At 36.1% G+C, this 24,003-nt stretch overlaps 1 protein-coding gene across 1 annotated transcript in view; it reads left to right on the top strand.

The window, feature by feature from the left end:
* MTREX (Mtr4 exosome RNA helicase) overlaps window positions 1-24,003 on the top strand; it is a 43,927-nt gene that overhangs the window by 202 nt on the left and 19,722 nt on the right. Inside the window, exons 2-15 of the mRNA XM_059491988.1 lie at window positions 658-792; window positions 1,896-1,962; window positions 3,667-3,729; window positions 4,225-4,337; window positions 5,113-5,287; window positions 6,226-6,316; window positions 6,671-6,795; window positions 7,970-8,068; window positions 8,832-8,934; window positions 9,074-9,205; window positions 10,390-10,469; window positions 11,120-11,230; window positions 11,920-12,021; window positions 13,418-13,543. Of these exons, the coding sequence (XP_059347971.1) occupies window positions 658-792; window positions 1,896-1,962; window positions 3,667-3,729; window positions 4,225-4,337; window positions 5,113-5,287; window positions 6,226-6,316; window positions 6,671-6,795; window positions 7,970-8,068; window positions 8,832-8,934; window positions 9,074-9,205; window positions 10,390-10,469; window positions 11,120-11,230; window positions 11,920-12,021; window positions 13,418-13,543 (1,522 nt within the window). The remainder of the gene's footprint in view (window positions 1-657; window positions 793-1,895; window positions 1,963-3,666; window positions 3,730-4,224; window positions 4,338-5,112; window positions 5,288-6,225; window positions 6,317-6,670; window positions 6,796-7,969; window positions 8,069-8,831; window positions 8,935-9,073; window positions 9,206-10,389; window positions 10,470-11,119; window positions 11,231-11,919; window positions 12,022-13,417; window positions 13,544-24,003) is intronic.

Raw genomic sequence — 24,003 nt, 5'->3', positions numbered from 1 at the left:
GGGGTGAGGGCTGTAGTGCTGGGCTCGGCTTCTTCCGGCGTGTTTGAGCTGCTGAACCCCTGGGGACTTCGGGAACGTGTGTCAGTGTCTGAAGGGAGGGTACTAGGGGGATGCAGCCATGCTCCTGATGGTTGTGCCGAGCAATCTGACAAGAGGTATCAGGCCGAAACTGATGCGCAGGAAGTTTTACCTGAACGTGAGGAAAAACTTCTTAAGTGTGTGGGTGACTGTGAACTGGAACAGATTGCTCAGAGTTTGTGGAATCTCTCTTACTGGACGTATTTAGGTCCCATCTGGATCCGCTCCTGTGCCATGTGCTCTGGGAGCGACCTGCTTGGGCAGGGAGGTTGGACCAGATGAGCCGCTGTGGTCGCTTCCAACCTGAGCCATTCTGTAATTTTGTGACCCATTTTCCCAGGATCCCTGGCTCTAAAGCTGTAGCCAGCTCTGGCTCTGTGGCCTACTGGGGAGTGTGGGGACCTGGTGGCCAGCTTGTCTGGGAACTGGTTGGAAATCCCACAGCTGTTTTTGTGGGTTAGGTTACCTGGGTTGTTCCCCAGATGCAGTGGGATCACACTTGCCCTTAAGAGTTTTTTTTTGTTGACAATACGTATATGAAGGAGGCAAATTTAAAATTTCTTCTGGTTTTTGTTGCAGGAAAAGATTGGAAGAAAAACCTTCAGTACCAGCTGCAATAGTCAAGCCAAAAAGGGAGGCTGAGATTGATAGTACTGAAAATGTCATTTTGGGGAAAAAACCGAAATTTGAAGATGTTTTATCAGATGATTTTAAGTAAGTGCTCAGCTTAATGTGTGAGGTAGTCCTAGCAAGCTGCCTTGACTAGCCATGTGCCAGTTGAGAACAGCTGATATGAAGGAGTTTTGCAGTGTTTTCCTGTAAAAAAGATGAATTTGTGCAAGTTTGGTTTTCCATTTTCTGTTTAAGTGAGAAAATGCTGCTAGTGCAGCCTCAGCAGTGATGAAATCTGGGTATATGTAAAATTACACTGCACACCTGTAGGCCTTTGCAGTATAAAATGTTCATGACTTTGTAATTACTCATTTGAGTCAGTGGTTTGTGGTCAAAGGCATTGTGTTGATTTCACACAGAGCAGGAGACGAGCTGGAAGCACATGGTAAGAGGCATGTGTTTGCTGTGTACCATGAGCTTGAAAGACATAGTTGGCTTGCAATACAGGAAAAAAAATTGGCAATTTGACAAGGCTTTTGAGGCATGTAAGGTGATAACTGCATTATCATTTGGTCTTTCATATAACTTTTGTAAAGTTCAGTGTCAGATTTCTGTGAGAAGTTCATGAGAAGACTTCTCAAAACACTGTAGAGAATAAGTGAATAGAAGCAAAACAGAACCAGAGCCAATATTTTACATAATTTTCTGTGTTAGTGGTATCGGTATAATGTGTACATCAGAAATCAAGAGTTTCATGGAAAGGGAGTCCAATCCCTTCTCATGGTCACAAGAGAAGGACCTGGTAAATGAAAGAGGGGCCTTGTCCTCAGGCAGGTGCTTGGGATGCTTTAAGCTGCCCTTACTCTGTGTTGACTAGTAGCATGAGTACAGGTCTTGAATTTTGTTTCATTATATCTTGAAAAAACTCCTCGTTTAATTATAAAATTTTATGTAAGTAGATGTGACTCAGGCGCGATTTTGTGGTGCAATTTTTGAATCAATAGCTACAGTAGACTTATATGGTTGCAAAATTTTAACTTTGAGGTAATAGTCCTGGTAGTAACCTCTGCAGCCTGTCTATGCCAAGACTGCATATCCGTTTTTTTATGTTGCAGTTAAAGCAGACGTGAAATTCAACATGTTCAGTTTTATATAAAACAGTATTTTTTAGTAGTCTTTGGTAATCCTAATTCATATCTTTTTAGTCTGACAGATCTGATGCCTCAGGTAAAGGTGCAGTCTGTGGAAACTGTTGAAGGTTGTACGCATGAGGTGAGTGCAGTGAAAAGTACATGAAAAATACACACAATAAGTTATAACAAGTCTGTATCATTGCCACTATAATAGTATTATTTATTCTTCTTGCAGTTATTATGTCGCAGAATCATAGAATTTTTTAGGTTGGAAAAGGCCTTTGAGGTCATTGAGTCCAAGCATTAACCTAGCACTGCCAGGTCCTCCCCTAAACCTTGTCCCCAAGTGCTACATTTACACATCTCTTAAGTGGCTTTAGTGATTATAACCACTTTCCTGGACAGCCTAATCCAGTGCTTGACAACTCTTTTCTAATGTCCAGTCTCCGTGTTCACAGTTTAAGGTCATTTCATATTCTCCTTCTGCTTGTTACCTTGGAGGAAAAACTGCCCCCCACCTGGGGATGCCTCAGTGCTACAGAGTTGTTGTGGCCCAAGGGCAGGACCTGGGACTTGACCTTGCTGAATTTCACACCATTGGTCTTTGCTCATTGATCAGTCTGTCCTGATCCCTCTGCAGAGCTTTCCTGCACTCCAGCAGATACAATATTTCATACAGTATTTAAGACTGCGAGGAGTTTGAAGTCTGTATCTGACTGAGCATGCACAAAATGCACTTGGAAAATTAGTAGGGTATCTTACCAGAAGGAGTTTCAATCTACTTACAATATAGTGAGTGATTGTGAAAGAATTGATGGTAATATTGATAGGTTTCTGTATTTGTAAGGTACCAAGAGCATTTGAGAAGAAAAACCTACTGGTTGGTACAACGTGTTTTTCTCTTTGTAGTGTGATCAGTGCATTGAAGTATTCTTCTATTCTGGTTCAAGTATGAAAGACTTTCTTCTAAAGCTGATTACTGTTGAAAAATACGTTTTGGTAAAAATGGAAAATTACATTTTTTCATGTGCAAAGTAATAAAAGCTGTCCATTTTCAAATTGTGTTGATGGACATAAATACAAATGTGAAAAATGCAAACTATTAATGCTTTCTTAAATTAATGTTTTCTTGAAGCATCCTGCATCCATATATGACTATCAGAAAGAGTTTGTGTGAAAATCAAATGTGTAAATTTTAACTCCCTTGTACTGTTATGTCTTTTTATATTCTGTGCTATTTTCTTGATCTAGCTCAAGCTAGTTAGGGTCACATTCAAGGGCTCTGTATCATCAGACTTACATAATGAAGGAACTGTATATACACTTGCTGATCAGGGTTCTAAAGCTCGTGTGTGTAAATTTTTTGTTATTTTGAGATGTCTGTTAAAGGTTTGCCATCACTTAGTGACTGAAGAGAGCTTACATATTTAAAGTGAATAAATAATAGATATTGGCTTGGAATGGGAATGTTACCAGCATAAATAGTGTATTTGGAAAGGGATTATCAGTGTGAGCTCAGTAATTGCTTCGAATATCCACTGGCCAGGGCACTTGATGGTGTTTTGGCTGAAAAGCTACTGTTACAAGGCAGGTGAAGAAAAAATGTCTCTGACAAGACAGTAGGGCTATCAGAGGAGAGAGAGAAGCCGTGCTGCTTAGGTAGGAGAATATAAAGATTGATTGAAAAGCTCTTGAGAGGAAGGAATAATCCCTTGACACATGAGCTTGTAGAAACAGGATAACAGAAATTCAAATTGATTTTCATACACTTCACATTGCCAGAAATGTCACTGCTGTGGACACAAAAATCTGCAACGGTTTTTATTTTAAATATCTTTAATAGGTTGCGCTTCCAGCAAATGAAGAATTCACAGGTCTGAAGCCAAGAACTGGAAAAGCTGCAAAAGTATGTGACAGATTCTATTTATTTTTCTTTTTGTATGTGCTTTACATAGTAAGTGAGAGTAGAGGGAAAAATTATGTAGTTTGTCAGTAAGATTTGTAAAAGATGGTCTGTAAGAAGCAAAATTCTTTATTTAAAATTTGGCAGAAAAAATTATGTGTTTGAATGAGGTGGATAGGCTGTTATGATATTCTTTCTGTAACATCAGGCAGGGGCAGCATTCTGGTTCTTTTCCTAAGCTGATAAATAAGTGAAAATTCAGTCATCAGGGCAAGATTTTTATTTGCTATTACAACAAGACATAAGCAAAGATCTTAGCTATGATATAAAAATACTTAAGTACAAAGTCATTGCATAGTAGTGGGTTAAGATCAGCAGAAATTACAAGTGTCTCCAGGATTTAATTTGACTCTTAATTTGCACACTAGGACAGTCAGAAGAGTAGTTAGATGTAGGTCTGTCTTAAATTTCTGTAATGTTTTTGCTTTTTTCTTCTAGGAGTATCCATTTATTCTTGATGCCTTCCAGAGAGAAGCTATTCTTTGTGTAGATAATAACCAGTCTGTGTTGGTGTCAGCTCACACATCAGCTGGTAAAACTGTTTGTGCTGAGTAAGTACTTTTCTAACAAGCTCTAATGAAAGAACAGTGTGATGTCCCTTCTGTCACTTTCTTGAACCTTCAGTAGCTGTTGTATTGCAATTTCTTGATGCAATATTTAGTCCACCAGTGTTAGAATTGAGTTGTCTATTCTTGATTATCAAAATTACATCTTCCGTCATTTAGTGAGTAGTGGAAGGCTTAATTTGTGATTAAGCTTAGCTTTTATTTTTAAACTGTCAAGCTGTAACTGTATAGATTGAAATGGGAGTTTCTTCAATACAGATTTCTGTAAATCTTGAAAAAATACCTTTGTTTTCTAGCTCCTGGCTAGAAGAAGTCAGGACTTTCTTCTGTGGTTTTTTTTTTGCTTTGTTAGAAGCAGTGGTTTGGTTTAGTCAGCAACTTCTCTGTCAGGATTTGATTCAGACCTGAAATAAGAAGTGAAATGTACATGGAGATATATTAGAGCATGGGTTCAAATAATAATAGTTTTGTTGTGACACAGTTACAACTACATGTACTCTTGTTTCCATAAAAATCAGCTGACTTGGTCTTTAAAGAGCTTTCACTCGGCAGAGGTGCATGTGTAGTTGCACTGAATTTAATAATCTGGATAGGAAGTGCTAGATGTATTAGACTATGGATTCAAATGCTGTGTATCATTCTCTTGGTGTTCTGAATTGCACAATTTATTTTGTTCTAAGGCAAAGTAATACACTCTGTCTTCCTGACAGCTGTTAGTACGGATATTGCAGCAGTTAATATGGATATTGTTTGAATACAGGTATGCGATTGCCCTGGCTTTGAGGGAAAAGCAGCGTGTGATATTTACAAGTCCAATTAAAGCTTTGAGTAACCAGAAGTACCGTGAGATGTATGAAGAATTTCAGGATGTTGGTTTGATGACTGGGGATGTCACCATTAATCCTACAGCTTCTTGTTTGGTAATGACAACTGAGGTAAGACAGGCATTAATTCTTGATCAATGTTTTCTTCTCTTTTTGATTGGGGATGTCTACTTTTAAAAGACTAAAATGGCCTAATTACGGTTGAAAATGTTCAAAAGTTCATTATGACTCATTTGAATGTTTTAACTTTTGATTATTTAAAAAGTTAGGTAAATCTCTGTGAATTTGTGGTTTTGAACTGTAAGTTGGGAACTTCTGATTGTAATGTGGAGAAAGTCAGAATTTAATCTCCTGAGTGCTCAAGACACTGAGTCTTCTGTCGATGTAAAATGCTGAAAGTCTGATTTCCTAAATCCTGTGGTCAGTATTTTGTTCTAGAAAGGCAAAATAAGGAGGGCAAAATCATTGAAGAATAGCTGAGTTGTTCCTGGTAGGTGCTAGAACTCTGGGAATAGGTAGCTTTTCACCTTTGTTAACAAAGTATTGTTTACAGAGCTTTGTTGTATTTCTGTTGTAGAAATGCAGCCATGAGTTGAAATTTTCCTCTTTACCTCAAAGGAACAGGCATGACTTTGGTAGGGAAATATTAAAAAGATTGAATGATTTGATTTCTGACAAAAAATGTCCCCTTAATCACAGGGAGGTTATCTGTTAGGATGAATCAAAAAGACGTCTTGCCAGAAGTAGATCTGTAGAGCTGTAGCAATTACCTGACAGTGGAAGCTTGGAGAAATATGTTGTCTCATTCTTTCACGTTTCTCCTTTCAGAGAAACCAGTTTTTGTCAGGTAGTGAGATTGTTAGATTGGAATGAACTTGGAAAGCAATCTCAAAACCTATCTTTAAATGCTTCTATGTTTTTTGAAAGATATGATTTCATACATCCATGTAAAAGTGAACCAGAAATTCTGGCAGTTTCTTACTGATGTCCATGTAACATGACTGCTGTTATTTCACATGGAGGGACTAAACTTTTACTTCCTTTTCTAGATCTTGAGAAGTATGCTTTACAGAGGTTCTGAGGTTATGCGTGAAGTCGCATGGGTTATTTTTGATGAAATTCACTACATGAGAGATACAGGTATCCTGTATATACTATTTTTCTTCTCAAATCTTGGTATTTTTTTCCCAAGAACAATTCCTTTTTCTTTTGAAGAGTTAAGTCTAATTTCCCCTTGTAAAATCTGTCATCTTTTTGTATAAATAATTCATAATTTATTTCTGGCTGAATTGACATAATTATTTGTTGTAGTTTATATTTTCTTCACCAAAGCAGAAATTACTTTGATGCATTTGATATATCCCACTTGTGTAAAGAAGATTTGTTTTATTTTTTTGTCTTAACTTGTTTTTAAGCATGCTTGCTGTTCTTTGGCTTCAGGAATGAGAAATTGCTCTGATCACATACATTTCCCATATGCTTTTCCATTTTCAGAACGTGGTGTGGTTTGGGAAGAGACTATTATTTTGCTTCCTGATAATGTACATTATGTGTTCCTTTCTGCAACTATTCCAAATGCCCGTCAGTTTGCTGAATGGATCTGCCATCTTCACAAACAGGTGATATTTCCAATATGCTGTGCCTCTGTGCTTTTTGTCTTGTGGCTTAATACTGTGTGTTTGGTTGATAACTGGGCCTCTGAGTATCTTTTTAGTAATTTTCGTGCTTTCCTGGCTTCTCTAGCTGTATTCCTACTTTTGCAGGTGTACTGGCTGGTTCTTCTGAATGGCAGCATTAGAACTGTTTCTTAATGTTTATTTTCCACAATTATCTAGGTACCTGCCTGTTTTAAGCAAACATTCTGAATTATGAAACATGGTGAACATGCAGTGATTTTCTGAGGGCTGATAGACAAGAGGTTATTAGGTGAATTTGGCTGAGGAGCTCTGTAAAAGGCCATGTAGGAATCAAAAGCAAATCTTAAATTCATGGGAAATACTATATATGGTTGCAAGCAAGTGAGAGAAGTGTTATTTAAGAAATCTATCTTGTCCTGTGACCTTTAGGTTTGAAATTCTATTCCATTTTTTTTTTCCTAAGATATGCATTTATAGCAAAGACTTTGTGAATTGGAACTGGGGAATTTCTTACCAACAGGAAGTTGGTCCAATTTTAAAAGTATTCTGGCGATTGATCCTTATGTTGTTTGTAATGAAGGGAGTATAGTATAAAAAATGTCTTTTTAAGTTTGGCGCAAAGCCTTGACTTTGTTTTGCAGACCATTAGATTGTGGGGTTTTTAAATGCAGATTTGTGTAATATTTAATATTTTAAAGGAAGTGGGTTTTTTTTGCCTAAACAAGCTTTCTTAATGCATCAAAACCTTAAATGCTCCCAAAGGTCTACTGTGAACCTTTCTTAGGTGTTTCAATGATGCTTCAGGCTTTTTCTACAAAATACACATTAACAGGTTTTCCTTTGGTTTTAGAAGATGTTAATATTTCTAGCCTGCTTAGTAATGCTGAAAGAAATACTGTCTGTCTTTACTTTTATTAATGAAACATTTTTGTAGCCAACTTATATTCTAAAACATTTGTGAACTTTCATTTTCTTAAGCTATGTCATTAGTACAAAATGCATAGTCAAGAAAGAAAATTTGTTATCTTAGTTTCTGAAAGCCTTACTTTCTGATTTTAGGAGATTGTATTTTAATAGTAATGTATTGCATTTTTCATCATGCAAGTGATATTGCAGTGCAATTATGAAATATTTATGTGAATTTTTTTCTTTATAGCCTTGCCATGTGATTTACACTGACTATCGACCTACTCCACTGCAGCATTATATATTTCCAGCAGGAGGAGATGGACTCCATCTGGTTGTTGATGAAAATGTAAGGAATGCTCAGTTTGTCTGAAAGATTGTTTTCTTCACTGAACAGTGAAAAGCTTGAGCTCTTGCAAAATTTGGATAGGCAGTATAAAGGATGTTTTTGTTAAGTATATCTCTGAATTGCTTTTAGATTTTTGGAGTCTTACACAAGAAATTGGTTTTGTATCTAATGTCATGCAATCAGCTGAGTAATACTTCCCTGATATGTCTTAAGTGCCCACATCCTTGTTTGTTTTCTATAATTCATACTGCTTTCTGTAAATTTGCAAAGTGGTTGAAGTTCCTTGTACTGTGTCTCACTCAAAAGAAAACATAGTGGCATGTAAATTTGACTTTAGTTGAGGGACAAAATATTTTCGTTTCTTTAGCTGTTTTTGAACTAAAAACTTGCTTAAGATTTATCATTAGCTCACTCAGCAGTTACTAATGCTGCAAACAGTAGTGCAGCATTTGAAAATACTCCTTCATTGGGCAGTGTAGTTTTGTGTGGACATTCATAAAAGTCAGTTTTAGTACTGTGCCATTCAGCAGGTCTGGCACGGCGGGTAGAGTGGTGGATAGAGCAATGAGCATTAACTTCAGAGGCACACCAGTGCAATTCTGAGCTGTGACACTGGCCTAGTAAACTCTCTTGATACCTTATGCATTGTTTTTGCCTCTTACCTGTGTATATGTGGGGTATTGGTACTGACTGTGCAAAGCACTAAGTATGTTTAAGTGGGCTGTGTAAGTAACTATTTACAAAGTTTGTGCTTTATGTCTAGGGAGATTTCAGAGAAGATAATTTTAATACAGCAATGCAAGTGCTTAGAGATGCAGGAGACTTAGCAAAAGGGGATCAGAAAGGAAGGAAAGGAGGAACAAAAGGTGAGTTGGAACCCATTCTGAGGTAATTTTTGGTATGAATTTTTTCAAAATTCTATGCAAATTGTGCTTGTGTCTCAGTTACTCCATAAGATACTTTTTGTTGTAAAATTTAATTTAAATTAATGAAATCTTTCTGCAGGTCCTTCAAATGTTTTTAAGATTGTGAAGATGATCATGGAAAGGAATTTCCAACCTGTGATTATTTTCAGCTTCAGTAAGAAAGACTGTGAAGCCTATGCACTTCAGATGACAAAGTTAGATTTTAATACAGGTACAGATAAATCCATTTGCATTCTATTCACAGATTCAGTTTGATGTGAAATGCTACTTTTCCTGTTGAACATTTTGTGTAGAACCAAGAGGAAAATACATACCACTTTTTTCATTTATTATGCTGGTGCCTTGAGCTGCATTCTATACGAAGGTATTGCTGCACAGAGTAATTGGTCATCATCACAGTGTCAAACTGTTCTTTGGTTTTAAACTCTGTTTCTTGCTCCAGTATGCCATTTATTGTATAACACCAGAATTCCTAGAAGATTCTCTCTGTAGTGGGAAAAGACTGATCATAAAAAAATATTTCCCAAAATTTTCATGTTACATGCATTAGAAATTATCCTCGCAAAGTCCAGACAACTGTATAACAAACCACTAGTCTGTTCTTTCTCAACAATGCAATCCAGTTTTCTTTATTTCCTTCTTCCCCTTGCTTCTCAAAGTAAAAACCAGAATATAAACAAAGATGATTTTTTAAATTTTGGCTAAGACCAAGCTTTGCAAGTAAGTTTCAGCTCAGTGCTTCTTGGAAATCTAGAGTTTTAACAAAAATAAGGAATTTTTTTGTAAATTTGTTGTACTGTTTCATGTTTGTGAGCCGTTCAAGGTTCTTGCCTGCTTATTTGCTCCAGTCTTTGCACGTTTTGGTTTGGTGTGGCAGAATAAGGCAGGTGTTTCTGTCAGAAAATTTAAAGATATGTGTAAATGCAGAGGTGTGTTTTCATGTTTTCTTCAGAAGCACACCTTTGAGTGTATATTCTTGATATTCATACTACTTAGTGGTAAGGGTGTAAACTTTTAAGAGTTAACAGGAAAGAGTTTCTATATCCATGCAGACAGGGATTAGTAGGTAGTAGAGGAACAGGATAGATTTAAGAAATAGGGAGCACATAAGACTGATAAATCCCAGGCTTGGAAGTGGCTGATGTTTGAACTGTTATGAAAGGTTTGTTCTAGTTTTCTTTTTCCTGATATTCTGTTTCTGGTTACCATCTGACTCCTCTAGTCTTATTGAAGTCTTGATTGCCTAACCAAGTGTGGGTGGTTTTATGTAGACTTCGCAGTATTCCATTCAATTTTTATTGTACACTTATGTAGATATTAGAATGTGGTACCACTTTATTTACATCTGGTATTAGCCTTCTTCATTTTGTAACAACTTACAAATTGCCTTCTTAGATGAAGAAAAAAAAATGGTCGAAGAAGTCTTCAATAATGCAATTGATTGTCTCTCAGATGAAGACAAAAAGCTTCCTCAGGTGAGTGGAGTTTGAAAAAAATTCTTTTGAATAGAGTTGAACTGCTGCTGTCCTGTTTTCTGCAACTTGTAAAGTTGTGGGTGTTGTGTAGGGGGTGGGTACAGAAATTATAAAACTGGATAATCTAATTCGTCTTCCCAGGTTTTAGTATCTCCTGCATTGCTTTTTGTCATTATGAAAGAGGTGATAAGGATTCCTTCCACTTGCAATTCCAGCAGATGATGTATGTCAGAATTAACAGTGGAGTTCCTACCCCTTGTTTCATTTTTTCCAATTATGTTGAAATAAACATGAGAGTTTGTAAAGAGGTAGACCAGGGTTTAAAAAGTCTGGAAATAGTTCAAGTGGAAGTGCTGTATGCCCTTACCTGTTACTGATTGTTGAGGCTTTCAAAAAGCTGCATTGCATTGATGCATCTCCAATCTAATTTATCGTATCATGCCTATGCATAGTGATGTTTTCCCATCTCTGCAGTGGAAAAATACAAGCTTCTAAGCAAAATACTACAAGATTGAAGAGGTAGTTATTTTATTTTAAACTGGGGAATAGTGAATTACATGAATGCTAAGGGCAGTGTTGAGGCTTTCCATACAACTTTTAGTAACAAATGCTAAAATTTCTTTGCTGATCTTTTGTATCTTTCTTCCCAGGTTGAACATGTGCTTCCCCTTCTGAAGCGAGGAATTGGTATTCATCATGGTGGTTTGCTTCCTATATTAAAAGAAACCATAGAAATCCTTTTCTCAGAGGGCCTAATAAAGGTATTTGTCAAGTCCATCTGTAGTTTGTTGTGAATATGAAGCTGATAATCCTGAAAATCCAAGCATGCCTTAGCTCAGGGTATATGCTAGTATAACGGTAGAGATCTACACAATTTAAGCTGTAGTTTTAAGTGTTCCTGCTTTTATTTACAAGTATTTGAACTTTCATTGTCTAACTTAAATACTTTCTTCAACTATTTTATGTTACATCTTTCTCTTGTAAATGACTGCAGACATTTACCAAGCTGATTGTTGGTTGTACTAAGGACAAATACTCAAAAAATGTAACCTTAGGTGAAAGTTGTGGTGTTTTTTTTTGGATAGCTAACTCCTGTTTTCTTCTTGCAAACTTGAATATTGAAATTAATTACTATTATTGATTAATATAATTTGCACTCCATTATGTTTTCTTTCTGAGTTTTTCACATGGACCCATCTATTTAGTTTTTTTGCTTTCCCAGGAGAAATAAGGAAAAGCAGAAAGATGGTTTGTGTCCAGTTTTTAAGTATTGAATATGACTGTGTTCCCTGTATTGACTGCACATCTGTGATGTGATACATTAAATACATGTGATACATTAATCTGATACATTAAAATCCAGAGAGGTTTTGTGTAGCAATCTCTGACTATTTTCATGTTTGCTTGAGATCCTCTTTTTTGCTTGCTTAACTTCAGTCTGTTTATTTAGGCCTTATTTGCAACAGAGACTTTTGCTATGGGAATTAATATGCCAGCCAGAACTGTGCTGTTTACAAGTGCCAGTAAATTTGATGGAAAAGATTTCCGATGGGTAAGTGATCGAGAGATTCTGTAGAATAATTGAATTATTTAAACCTTATTAGGATTGAATTTACTCTTAATGTGTTCACCTCAATGTAGTAGAAAATACTTTTTCTTTCAAAAATCTTTGTGTCTCATCCGTTCATAGTTAATACACAGATTTAGGAAAATAAGGTTCCTCAGATTATCCATAAGGTTGTTTATTAGATACATCAAAAGAGAATTAAATACGGTTTAGCAGCAGTCACTGGATTATTCTAGGACTTCTGCACACCTTTTCCAAAACTGTAATACCCAGATATTTTATTCTGTATCAGAGAACTCTGAAGAATAAATGGGCTTCATGTCCTATCATAATGATCACTAATATTGACAGACTCAAGAAAAGAGGTCATTGACTTTGCAAGAATATTGTTTTTTTACAGCAGGATTTTTTTGCATAATTACAAAATTTTAGACATTAAAACTTGGTATGTGGTTTACTTAAAATAAAAATGAGGCCTTACAAGTCATCACAGCGAAGCTTTATAAGAACGTTTTTAAGGTTCATCCTTCGAAGGTGGGAAAATTGTTTTGAATGGACAATTGACCTGTGAAAGTTATGAAATAAATATTTCTTCAACCTTATTTTAGGCTGTTCAGTTTCACTATTCATTTTGACTGTGTGTCTGTAAGATCTGTATAAGACTGAGTTTGCTTTGAGATAGAAGAAATGTGGAACTTCTGAAATTATTTAGCACAGTTTGCTTAAGTAGTTTTTAAAATCTGACCTAAGGTGAAACTTGAGGAGTTGTTGATAATGCAGTTCCACAGATGACAAAACCCTTGTTTTATAACTTGCTGAGACATAGGTAAACAGTTGTAGCTGCCTCTTGTCCCTGTCCCAGTTGTTTTTAACTCTTCAATTTCACAGTTAGAAGGCATAAAAATACTTTATGCTTTATGCTAAAGCATCATGTAAAAATACATGATGCTTTAGCAAGTATCATGTATTAATGTTACTCTTGAATAACCTGAATGAAATTATGCATTATTTGAAGATGACTGAGATGCATTATCAGTATGTTGAAGATCTGTTGTATCTCCACCATCCTCAGCAACCTTTCATTATAAAAGACATTAGTAAAATGGTTTTTGTGCTTACTAAAAATGGTGCCCTAGGATACAGAGTTATAAGAGTATTAGTTAGCTTTTACTGCTGACTTACATTGTTCATAGTCATGGATTTATATTGTTGTTTCATGGTAAGTATGACTAATGAAGTCTATCTGTGATAACTGTTTGAGAACTGAGATAACTCTTTTTTTTGTACATCATGTCACTTACTGTGCAATGGTAATCAGCACATTATGAGTTCCTGCTATTTTTTTGATGTTTGTTAATTTCTTTTTCTCATTTTATTGTAGATATCCTCAGGTGAATACATTCAAATGTCAGGTCGCGCAGGACGCCGAGGTATGGATGACAGAGGAATAGTAATTCTTATGGTGGATGAAAAAATGAGTCCAACCATTGGCAAGCAGCTTTTGAAGGTAGGAGAGACATTGTTTTGTTTCTGTTCTCCCAGAAGATTATGCTCACTTGAGTAATGATATGTGGAAAAATTATTCACCTGAGACAAGAAGATCATGCAGGTAGAAGATGACAACTCCTAAAAGTAGCTTTTAGTGAATTCTCATAGGAGTTAGTATTGTGAAACAAAGTCAGAAGACTAATATTATCCTTATTTCTATGAAAGTAGTATCATCCTTCTTTGTATAAAAGGGCTATCAGGCAGGACAAGTAGAACTCTGTGCTGTTTTCCTGGTGATAGGACTACTACTGAAGTAGTCTGTTTCTTGCTGACTGCCATCAGTTTAAGGGTTATGATGAACTAAGAAAAGTTTTTAGCTTTCATGGGAGTTACTAAATTATTTGGTTCTATGATGAAATAAAACTTTGTTAATGGACTGTCATTGTGATAGATGAAATGGACCAGGTCACGCAAAAATGAGGTACATAGAATAAAGAAGAGTGAAGTAGCTGTCAGTGTGCAAAAATCAGCTTTGGAGAAGTTGACAGTTCTTGCAGAAAATATTGAAGTTTGGAAATTAAGAGGTTGAAAAAATCACTCATGGTTGAGATGGGCATTAAATTACAGGACTTCCCCAAACTCTCATGGGAGTTGTTACAGATTACCGCGATAATACCCTCTTGCTTTATAATTTAAATATGAAACATGGTACTCATTACGCTTCTGTTTAAATTCGATGGCAAAAATAACCACAAAGAAATATCTGTTGTGTGAGTTGCCTGTCCTAGGCTGCTTACATTAATTGTGCAGACATGCTAAAATTAAAAAACTTGGGGAGTTACACTGCACTCTATTTAGGAGCTTGTAGCCTTGGTGCAAGTAGCAGGTCATTTGTGTTAAAACAGCATTTGGAGTATTACTAGACTTAGTATAAATTGTGGGAATCATCTCAAATCATCGTCAAGTTATGTTAACAAAAGGCATGGAGTTGTTGCCAAAAAGAAAGGAGATGCAAATGCTTTTTTTCAGGCAAATAAAGAACAAGAGAAAAAGTACCTACGTGGCTGCTGTTAATTATGCCGATGTGGATTCTTTGTTCTGTCAGTGCTACCTGTTAATCCATATTATAGTATATCTGAAAATATGTACATTACATGTACCTTCTGTACATCAAGACGGTGGTATTTACCTCCTTAAAGTCTGAATTTTCATGAATGCTGCATTATAGCTAACTACTCAGAAATCAGTAAAATAAATTTTAGAAATATTCATAGTATGGTAGGCTTAAATTTTTGTGTTAATTTCTTGTCGTGATTTAATTTGTGTTTTGTCAGTGGACTACCTACACTTATTTCTTCACATGCACTCTTAATGCATGTGCACATCTCTGAGATGTATGAAGACTTAAGTTTTTTAACTGTGTTTTTGTCAGTTTTTAAGGCTGTTGAAGAAAACAGACGTAATTTTTTGTCATACTTACTTTTAGCTGGAAAAGAAAGAGAATATACAAAACGAGAGAAGCAAAAGAGAATCTTTATAAATAATATTTATAAAAAGTCCCCCAAAAAGGTTAATTTATATTAAATAATTGATAATGGCTTAAGAAAAAAATGGTATTTCAAGTATTTATCTTCATACTTTAAGAGATTATAAGATCACCCATTCAGAAAGTGGGGTTTTTTTAAAGTTTGAAAATTCAGTAGTCTGAGAACTATAGAACTTGATTTGAGTGAGTTAAGATAGAGGAAGAAGGAGTAGATCGCTTACTTTATTTTTATACTATTTTTGTCTAGATTTTAAGGAAACAGCAAACAATATTTCCTTCATTGAAACTACAAGACCTTTGATTTTTCCTCTTTTTGCATTATAAGGAAATAAATGGGAAAAATAATCACTTTTGCTATGTTAAATTTTGCTTCTTCCCCAGTGATCTAAATAAACGAATGTATTTCATTAATTTTTGACACTACTTCACTTGTAAGAAAAGATTGACTTTTAGAATTTTCTGAAAAAGGTCACAAGTGGCTACAATGAAGATATTGATGTTTCTGTAGCTTCTGTAACTATTTAGCCAGTTGCTATATAGGCAATAAAAGTAAGCTTATGTGAAATGAGCAGTATCACACAAAAAAAACCCCCTCTTATTTTCGTTCTTAAATACAAAGCATCTAGAGGAAATTCCCTGTCAAACAGGCCAAGAAAATCAGTACAGGCTAAAGTTACATATTATACATTATATTTACATAATACGTACAATTCATAGTCATCATTAAGTATGTCTCAGATTTTCCTTACTGATGGTATTTGTTGGTAGTAAGATCATGGTTATGGCTAGTGGTAGTATTCTGCTTTCAGGATAAGCTAAAGATTTATAGGAAAAACTCCAGAAGAAATAAATTAGCCTTCTTGAGAGTGACAGAACATTTAGATAGAACATTTTTGTCATAGCTCTTCAACCCTAATGTGGGGGTGTCTGATCCAAACCATTTCCTGAACACTAGAGCAAAACATCTAGGAATCGTGTAGTCAGCTGCCTCCTGCTGTGGTGGGTGAAGTGAGAGCTTTGAGCGACTTGGTACCAGCAGCATTGCTGCAGCTGTGCTCCTTGGCTGTGGCACTGTTCTTGCGACATTGTGTACAGTACTCCAGACTTAGATTCAGCATTCCATTCTTAGATGGAGTCCTTACCAAGGGAGTTCTATAAATATTTCTTTAACTCAGTAATGTACGTTTGTCTTCTGCAGTGTAAGTAGCTTTCTTTGTTTATCCTTAGCATGTAATTGACCACTGAGTAGTTAGTAAACTGGTGGCTTGCATGAATCTGTAAACTCAAATGCTTAGAGACTATTGGGGCAGCTTTCTGAAGATGGTAAATTGTAATTGTACATTTGCATGATACTAAGAAGTATTCAGTTGGAATTTTTTTTTTGTTTCCTTTCTTAAAATCTTCTTTTCCTTACTTAAAAGCTGCTTAGGTAGGAGGTTATTGTGTTAGCTTAGGCAAGAAGTTTTGATGCTAGATAGCCTTTGTAACCAGTGCAACATCTCTCCTATTGGAACTTGGCCTTGCTACAAGGATGCATTCCTACAGACAGAGTTGAGTTACTCAGCATTGGTAATTTGTTATGTCTCTAAAAGACAAATATCTTGATCTTAAGATTTTAGCATAATCTCTAATCATGTTATCAGAATGGGTGATTGTACTCTGAAAATGTTGTACGTAAGTAGGTTTTTGAACTTTGAATTTGAGCTATCAGTGCATTGTATCCGCTTACCTTATCACAGGAAGAGAAAGATGGACTGAAAAATTCAAAGAAAACTTAGAATCATCAAGGTTGCAAGAGGCCTTTAAGATCACCACGTCCAACTGCCTGCCCAGCATTTGCCAGTGCAAGCCCTAAACCATATTACCCAGTGCCAAATCCATATACCTCTAGAACACCTCCAGGGATGGTGATTCCACCACCTCCCTGGACAACCTGTTCCAGTGCCTGACCACCTTAACAGTGAAAAAAATTTTTTCTAATATCTAATCTGATTGTCCCCTGTCTCAGTTTAAGACCATTTCCTTGGGTCTCCTCCCTGTAGGCACAGTAGAAGGTACTGGACCTCACCTTAGTAACAACCTCCTTTCAGGCAGTTGTAGAGGGCAGTGAGGATTCTACTGAGCCTCCACTTCTTGAAGATAAACGCCCTTAACTCCCTCAGGTGTTTCCCATAAGACATGACCTCCGGATGCTGCATGAGCCTTGCTGTCCTTCTCTGGACATGGTGAAGCACTTCTAAATCCTTTTTGAGGTGAGGGGCTCAGAACTGAGCCCAAGACCCTGAGGTGTCACCTCATCAGTGCCAGTCCTTTCCCCAGCCCTGCTGGCTACACTATTTGTAATACAGGAATGCATTTGTCTGCCAAGGTAAAAAATACTTTAATACGCTTTCTTGTCTTTTGTGTATGGAACATTAAGTGCCCCAATGCCAAGCTGTAGAAGACACTCCACTAGATACATCTAGTTCCTTGGCAGGACCTTCATTTTATAGAGCTGGCTGTACTGGCCTTATTTGGCCTCTATGCTGCTGTATTAGAAGTCTCATTGCATTTTATTTTAATTCCTAAATAGTTTTATTGTACCAGACAAATGAGCTCGACAGCAGTTCAGATAGTTCAAAAGTTTTCTGTGCAAACATCAGCTTAGCATGCTATTTAATTGTGCTATGGTACTTTGGTTTGACTCAGAAGTTACTTCTAGGGGGGAAAAAATACCTCAGGAGTTGAGAAATTTACCAAATCGTACATCAGGAGAGAAATACTTCACCTGGAAGTAGGCACTAATACTGGTTGAAAAAGACACTGCAAAATCTAAAGGAATAGATTGTTACTAGTGGCTTGAGGACAGTAAAATATTCTTCTAACGTTGTGACATGCATGAGAATCGCAATGAAACGTATTTAGGATACTTTATAAAATGAATTTAGATAAAAATAATGCGAAGTAATTGTTTTTAATGTAAACTGCCAACCTTTTCTTATCCTTATGAAGCATGCATTGCAGGAATTTTCCAGGCTTTGATTCGGGAAGGTATTTAAGTCTAACCTTAATTTTGAATTGCCTTAAAGTCAACAAGATGCTAGCATGAAATCACAGACATCAGAGAGATGGATAATCCAACACCTTTGTGAAGAGTCACAGTTTTGTATATAATTATGCAAGCCAGCAGATGGAAGAGAACAGCAAATAGCTGTTCTTGCTCATGTTTGCAATCAAAATGTAGGAAAGTGAGGAGCATCAAATGGTGTGTAAAATGGTTTGTCATTCTTTATTGAAGTGAAGGGGAGACAACCATCCTTTAATGCATCGAACTCCAATTTATTGATCGATCAGTCACTTTATATAACAGTGTTAATTAACTTCATGCATATTTCAAAATCCAAGCTCATGATAGGCTAACAGAGAAACTCTAACCACTCCTTTTGTTTTACAATACCTATAATTGTTTATTAAAAACAGAACCAGTGTTCCCACTGTGATATGAAAGGTTCCCAAAACTTCCATATCTGTTCCCAGGGTGCCATCTTTTCCCAGAGAGGATGTTTTGCTTGTTATGGGAAGACTGTCTGAGAACCTTATTGTTTATAAAGTGATGCATGAGAGAGCCTAGTTGTTTATAGAAATCAAGCCTGGGAACTGCTTTACAACTACCTTTTTACTTTTCTCTCAACTGTATGCCTTCATGGCCTTTTTCTTTAAGCCATGCTTGAACTAAACTCTCCACAATTCTTGAACTTCACCTCAGGATTTTCAAGAGCCTGTAGGACTAAGCTAATAGGTTATATTTATTAATTGTGGTTGCGGCTTTAATACCACAAAATACTTCAAGTTTTATTAGTTCAGTCTGTGGAAAGCAGTTTTCCTCCAGATTTTTGGAAAATTTACTTTGGTAAACTCATCACTGCGAATGTGAATGCATTTTGGATAAACTAGATTGTTTTCTTTGCCCTCATATTCTTAAAACAAAAAGGATAGGTTTGAGATGAACAGATGAGAAGGTACTTTTTAAAATTTAATTTGATATTAGCATTTTATAGAAGTTGGTAGTCTTTGCTAGGGTACACTTTTCCTTTAAGTTAAAACATGCTGCATATTTACTGAAGTTGTAAAGTGTCATAAAATAAATATGTCACTGTCATGATAGCTATAGTGGCAAATATGTTGAGGATGTCAGCTAGTTTGTTCTTGAAGACTGAGAGATACTATTTGCTTTTTCCAAAAACAAGGAGATGACCAAAACTTGGAGTTACCATCCTGAAGTAAAACTAATGATGGCTACAACAATAGCCTACTGTTTGAGAGGGTAAATGACTAAAAATTTCCATCATTCAAAACTAACTTGAGAAGGTAGTATTTGGAGGTTGGAGAAACAGAGTTATATTGTTTTCCTTTTAAGTCTCTTGTTACAGCTGGAGCATTTGTTGAAGGCCAGCCTGAGGTATTTTTGCCAGCAAAGCCTGCAGGAACAGTATTTTGCCACCCACAGTGGCTTCTGTTTGTCCTGGTGTAACTGCTTTTGGGGCAAAGCAGTGAGCCAGATTGGTAATAAATTTGTGTTTAAAATAGCTATGTACCACTGTCTGTTAAAAACAAACTCACAGTAGAGTTTTTTATTGATTTTACTGTTGTGCTAATGTACCTCAGGGTAAATCTGCATCAGTGTAACTGCATAGGGGTTTTTTGTACTTCTGAGAGAGACTGAATACTTGTGTGATTATTTTATTACTGATATATGGAAAAAAACATGTTGCTGTTTCACAAGAGGTGTTTCTGTGTCTTACGGGCATGTCAAGCAGTCACTTTCTATTTAATAAGTGTTTTAATAGAAATTTGTGATGGTGGCTATTACAGACACCTTAAGTCTACCTATTTTCCCCTTATGACAAAAAAAGGGAAAGATCTTTTAGTTATTACCAGTTTGTTCTGTTCTTTGCTTTTTCTGTGAAGTGTTTTTGTTATTTTCTTTCTGGAAACTCATTGATTCCATTTATTTCTGGAAACATTGATAAGCAAATGAAACTGTCACTGGACCAAAATGGTGTCAGTTATGTCCTATATTGTATCTTATTTCATCATTTTAAAAGATACTTTATTTTGCTTTGCAAATTAATTCGTTTCAGACAGTATTTGCCATTTGATGTTCCCATGACAGGCTGGAGAACAAGAATGTTATGTGGAGAATTTGTTCCTCGGTCTTCATGGGAACAAATTTAAAAATGTAAATATTTTTCTCCTTCTGTAAGTGATAACAGAAGGAGTAACTCTTACCAAATGTATGTCTTGCTCAACACTACATGCCATTGCAGCAATGACAGCTCTCACATCACTAGTGAGACAGAGCTTCCGAGTCTTAACAGTAAAAAAGGAAAAAATACTGTTTGTATCAATTCCATACACTGATCTTCTTCTTCATCCCAATCCTTATATCTTTCTTTATGTGGGCAAGAAATTATTATACCAGTATGGAATCCCCTGTTGGATTGTTTGGTTGTGTTAAGAAGAGGATTCACTCTGAAATTATTGATAGCTAAACAGTGAACGCTGTATGGAAGCTATAGTTTTCACATTCTCATCCTTTTTTTAGCTTTTGGCTAAATTATTTTTTGTAGTGAATTGTTTATTATTATGTTCCTGATTTTTAACATTATCAACTTAACCCTGTCATTCTTTTGCATACATCTAATAGCCCAAATCTCAGAAAACTTGAAAGGGTGCTTCTGTTAAGTTAGCTTAAAATTTTATGAGAAGCGGTTGCATGTGCAAAGGGGATCATTGATTTCTGAGAACTTTAGTTGATATATGGCAGACTGTTCTCATGTATCCAGGCAATTGTCATTCAGAGGGATGGAAAAAGCTTGCAAAGTTAATCTGCTTTCTAAAAACTGTTCAGAAAAATAATCTCATGCTGCAGTCTTGTTAAATTTTTGAGGTGAGGGGGACTGTCCTCTATGAAGGAATGAGAGGCAGGATTACTTGCAGAAAAGGAGTCTGGAGAACTGGAATGGTAATTCTTCAACAGCAGTAAGTCATGGAGGCAGTGCATATTTGAAAGTGATCTCTTGATGCCTGTTCAAGGTAGTCTTTCTCTTCAACTCTTTTTGCAGCTCTCATCAAGTCAGGCTTTTACTTGATCTTCTGCATTGAGTGGTTGATGGTTCTTCCTTTCTCTAATGTGGAGCTTTGTCTATGGAGACAAGGGTGAAGCTTTCTCAGAGACAGAGAGATGTTGAGGCAGATGATGGTGAAGAGAAGGTCGATGTATTTTGACAGGAGGCCCTTTGGTAGAGGATGAACTAAATGCTTCACAATATTTTTAAGTAAATAAAGTAATCAGTCTGAGAGCCAGTGGCAAAAGTGTTGAGCAGAAAAAGGGGTTTCAGGAGGAGATAACCATCATGGAGAAAATGTAAGTTAAAACTGATTCATGTCTTATTGTATCTTGGCAATAAGCAAAATACAGCATAGTTGAACGCTTTATACTGTGAAGACTTGTTGAAAGTAAGTTAGGAAGGAAAAGCCTACCTTTTCCATTTTCCTGTCAGTAATAAATTTCATCTTCTCTCCGCTCCTGTTACTTGCTTCTCTGCACCTTATGTATCTGACAGGTGACTTTAGGTAAGCACTGTCTCTTCAATAATCATTGCTGTCTTTAGTGTTTGCCATAAAAGGCTGATGGGCTACTCATGCCTTGAGTGTACTTAGTATAGAAGACCAGCTGTATTTTGGTAGGTTTTCTAACACAGCTGCAGAATTTGGATGTGGCTGCTGAGTAAATGAAGGAAGGGCTTCATTTGATTGCTCCTGTCACTGGTAGCCTGGGGTAGTAGGTAAAGACTAATGCATGAGGCAGAACTTGCTGGCTGTGCTGAAGGTGTAATACAGTAGAGCTTCTTCATATTTCATTTGAAGAAGTAGCAGTTTCAGTTTTCAGATAAAATAAGCTTATCAGAACTCTTGATTTCAAATATATTACTTAGAGAACACTGAGAAGACAGGAGTTTCTGAAACTTGGAGAAAGATGTGTTTATGAGATGATGGAACAGGGAAAATTCACCATTTTTGCCAAAACAGGATTTGTGTTTTAACTGCTATGTGTTAATAGAATGAATGATCATATTTTCAAATGGTAAAATGCTGATCATGTGTTTAAAATTGCCACATCAGCAGCTGGCTCAAATGTCACCTTTCAAATAAGGCTTATGTAATCTCTGAAATAGCTGGCTTTTTTTTGTTTTTAAATCACTCCTTCATATTTGAACTCTGCTGATTTTAAGAAAAAGTGTTTAAAGTGAATCTGCAGAAATTGTTTGGTCTTGGTGTGTTCTGTGTATATATTGTAATTGTGTAAATTGCAATATATTCCTTGTTTTCTCACGTAATGATCACATTTAGGTGGGAGCGTCACACAGTTCTAGTCTTTGAAATAGTTTGTGAGTCTTGCAAGCACAGGGTGAAGGTTTTCCCTCCAAGATGTCAGGAATGAAAAGGGGATTTGTTTCATTGTGTGATCAGAGCAGTCACACAGGAGCATTTTGCCAGATCTCTAGTGTCTATAGCATGCTGGTGAGTGTATTCCAACTTTTTTAGTTGATGCCTGAATATGGCAGTGGACATTGCAGTAGGAAAGAATCTGACCACTGTTAGCTGACACTGGCATAATTGCTGTGCCTTCTTCAGTAAATGCCATTCTTTAAATGGCATTTTTTGTTATAGAGAGGCAAGCTTTTTATGGAGTGATAATTTCTCTTTCCCAGAATAAATAATATATTTAGAAAAATGGACAGGAGGTTGGTATATACATAATCCTTTCATCAGGTCTTAAAAAAAAAGCTATGCTATGTATTGGTTAGCATCAGCAACAGAAGTTCTGTCATCTTTATTTGATATATCAAACCAGAGGCATCTGTAGAAACTTGAGCACCTCAGCTCCACTGTTGATGTTGTAATTAGTGAGACATTTCAGTTAGTAAAAACCCATCTGTGGTGGTTTCAGAACGGACAGTATTATTTTAAATACACATTTCATGGTCTAGTTAAGAAGGTACTTCTACTCTGAGATGCAGAACACTTGAGGTAAAAATGTAGATGTGAATTTATGATCCACTCAGAGATGTAATCTAGAATGATTGAATAAGTGGTCATGGGAAGCAAAACATTAGAACATGATTTATCCAAAACTTGTTTTACATGTATTCATGCTGTACTTTCGCAGTATAAACATATGCTGAAAGCTTTTCTGTAACAATTGTGTTCTTTTCTGAGGCAAAATAATGAGGCAGTGAGTAGGATTCTAGCATTTTTAAGGTAATCTCGTAGAGCTCTGTCTCACTTAAAGCAAATGGGGTTTCGGTATTCCTAAATCTTTTACATGTGAAGGAGTTTTGGATTCAAACTGTCTCTTACTCTGATATCAGTGCATAAATGGATGTGGGATCTGAATTCCTGCCATTACCTTTAAAATTGAAAGAAAAATGTGTGCATTGTATTATTGTCATTTAAAGTCTAGTACACTTTGATCTGGAAGACCACTGGATTTGAATTTCAGCCTTTGCATATATAAACAAATCATCAGTTAATTTTTTTAATACCCAGTGATTTTTTAAATTCGGTATGACAAGGAAATATCTGCTCATAAAGAAAAGCAATTAAATTGGTTGCAAGAAGATAAAAGGTTTAGGTAAAGCAATTTTTGAGCTTACTAACGGCACAGAGTTGCATGCTTTCTAAGGTCAGCCTTTCTTAGCTTCCAAAATGTCTGATAGAATATGTGCAACTTTAAGAATCCTGTAGTTGCATGAAAAATATATCTTGAAACATACTTATTTTCTTGTTAAATTTTAGTTGTTATTTAAAATGTTTAATCATAACTAAATTTACTCATAGGCCTTGTTGAAATGACAGTTCTTGTTTAGTAAATCTCCTATATTTCATAT

This window comes from Ammospiza nelsoni, chromosome Z, assembly GCF_027579445.1.
Source record: "Ammospiza nelsoni isolate bAmmNel1 chromosome Z, bAmmNel1.pri, whole genome shotgun sequence".
NCBI lineage: Eukaryota > Metazoa > Chordata > Aves > Passeriformes > Passerellidae > Ammospiza > Ammospiza nelsoni.
Note: the sequence above shows the minus strand (reverse complement) of the source record. Positions and strands in the feature narration are given on the sequence as shown.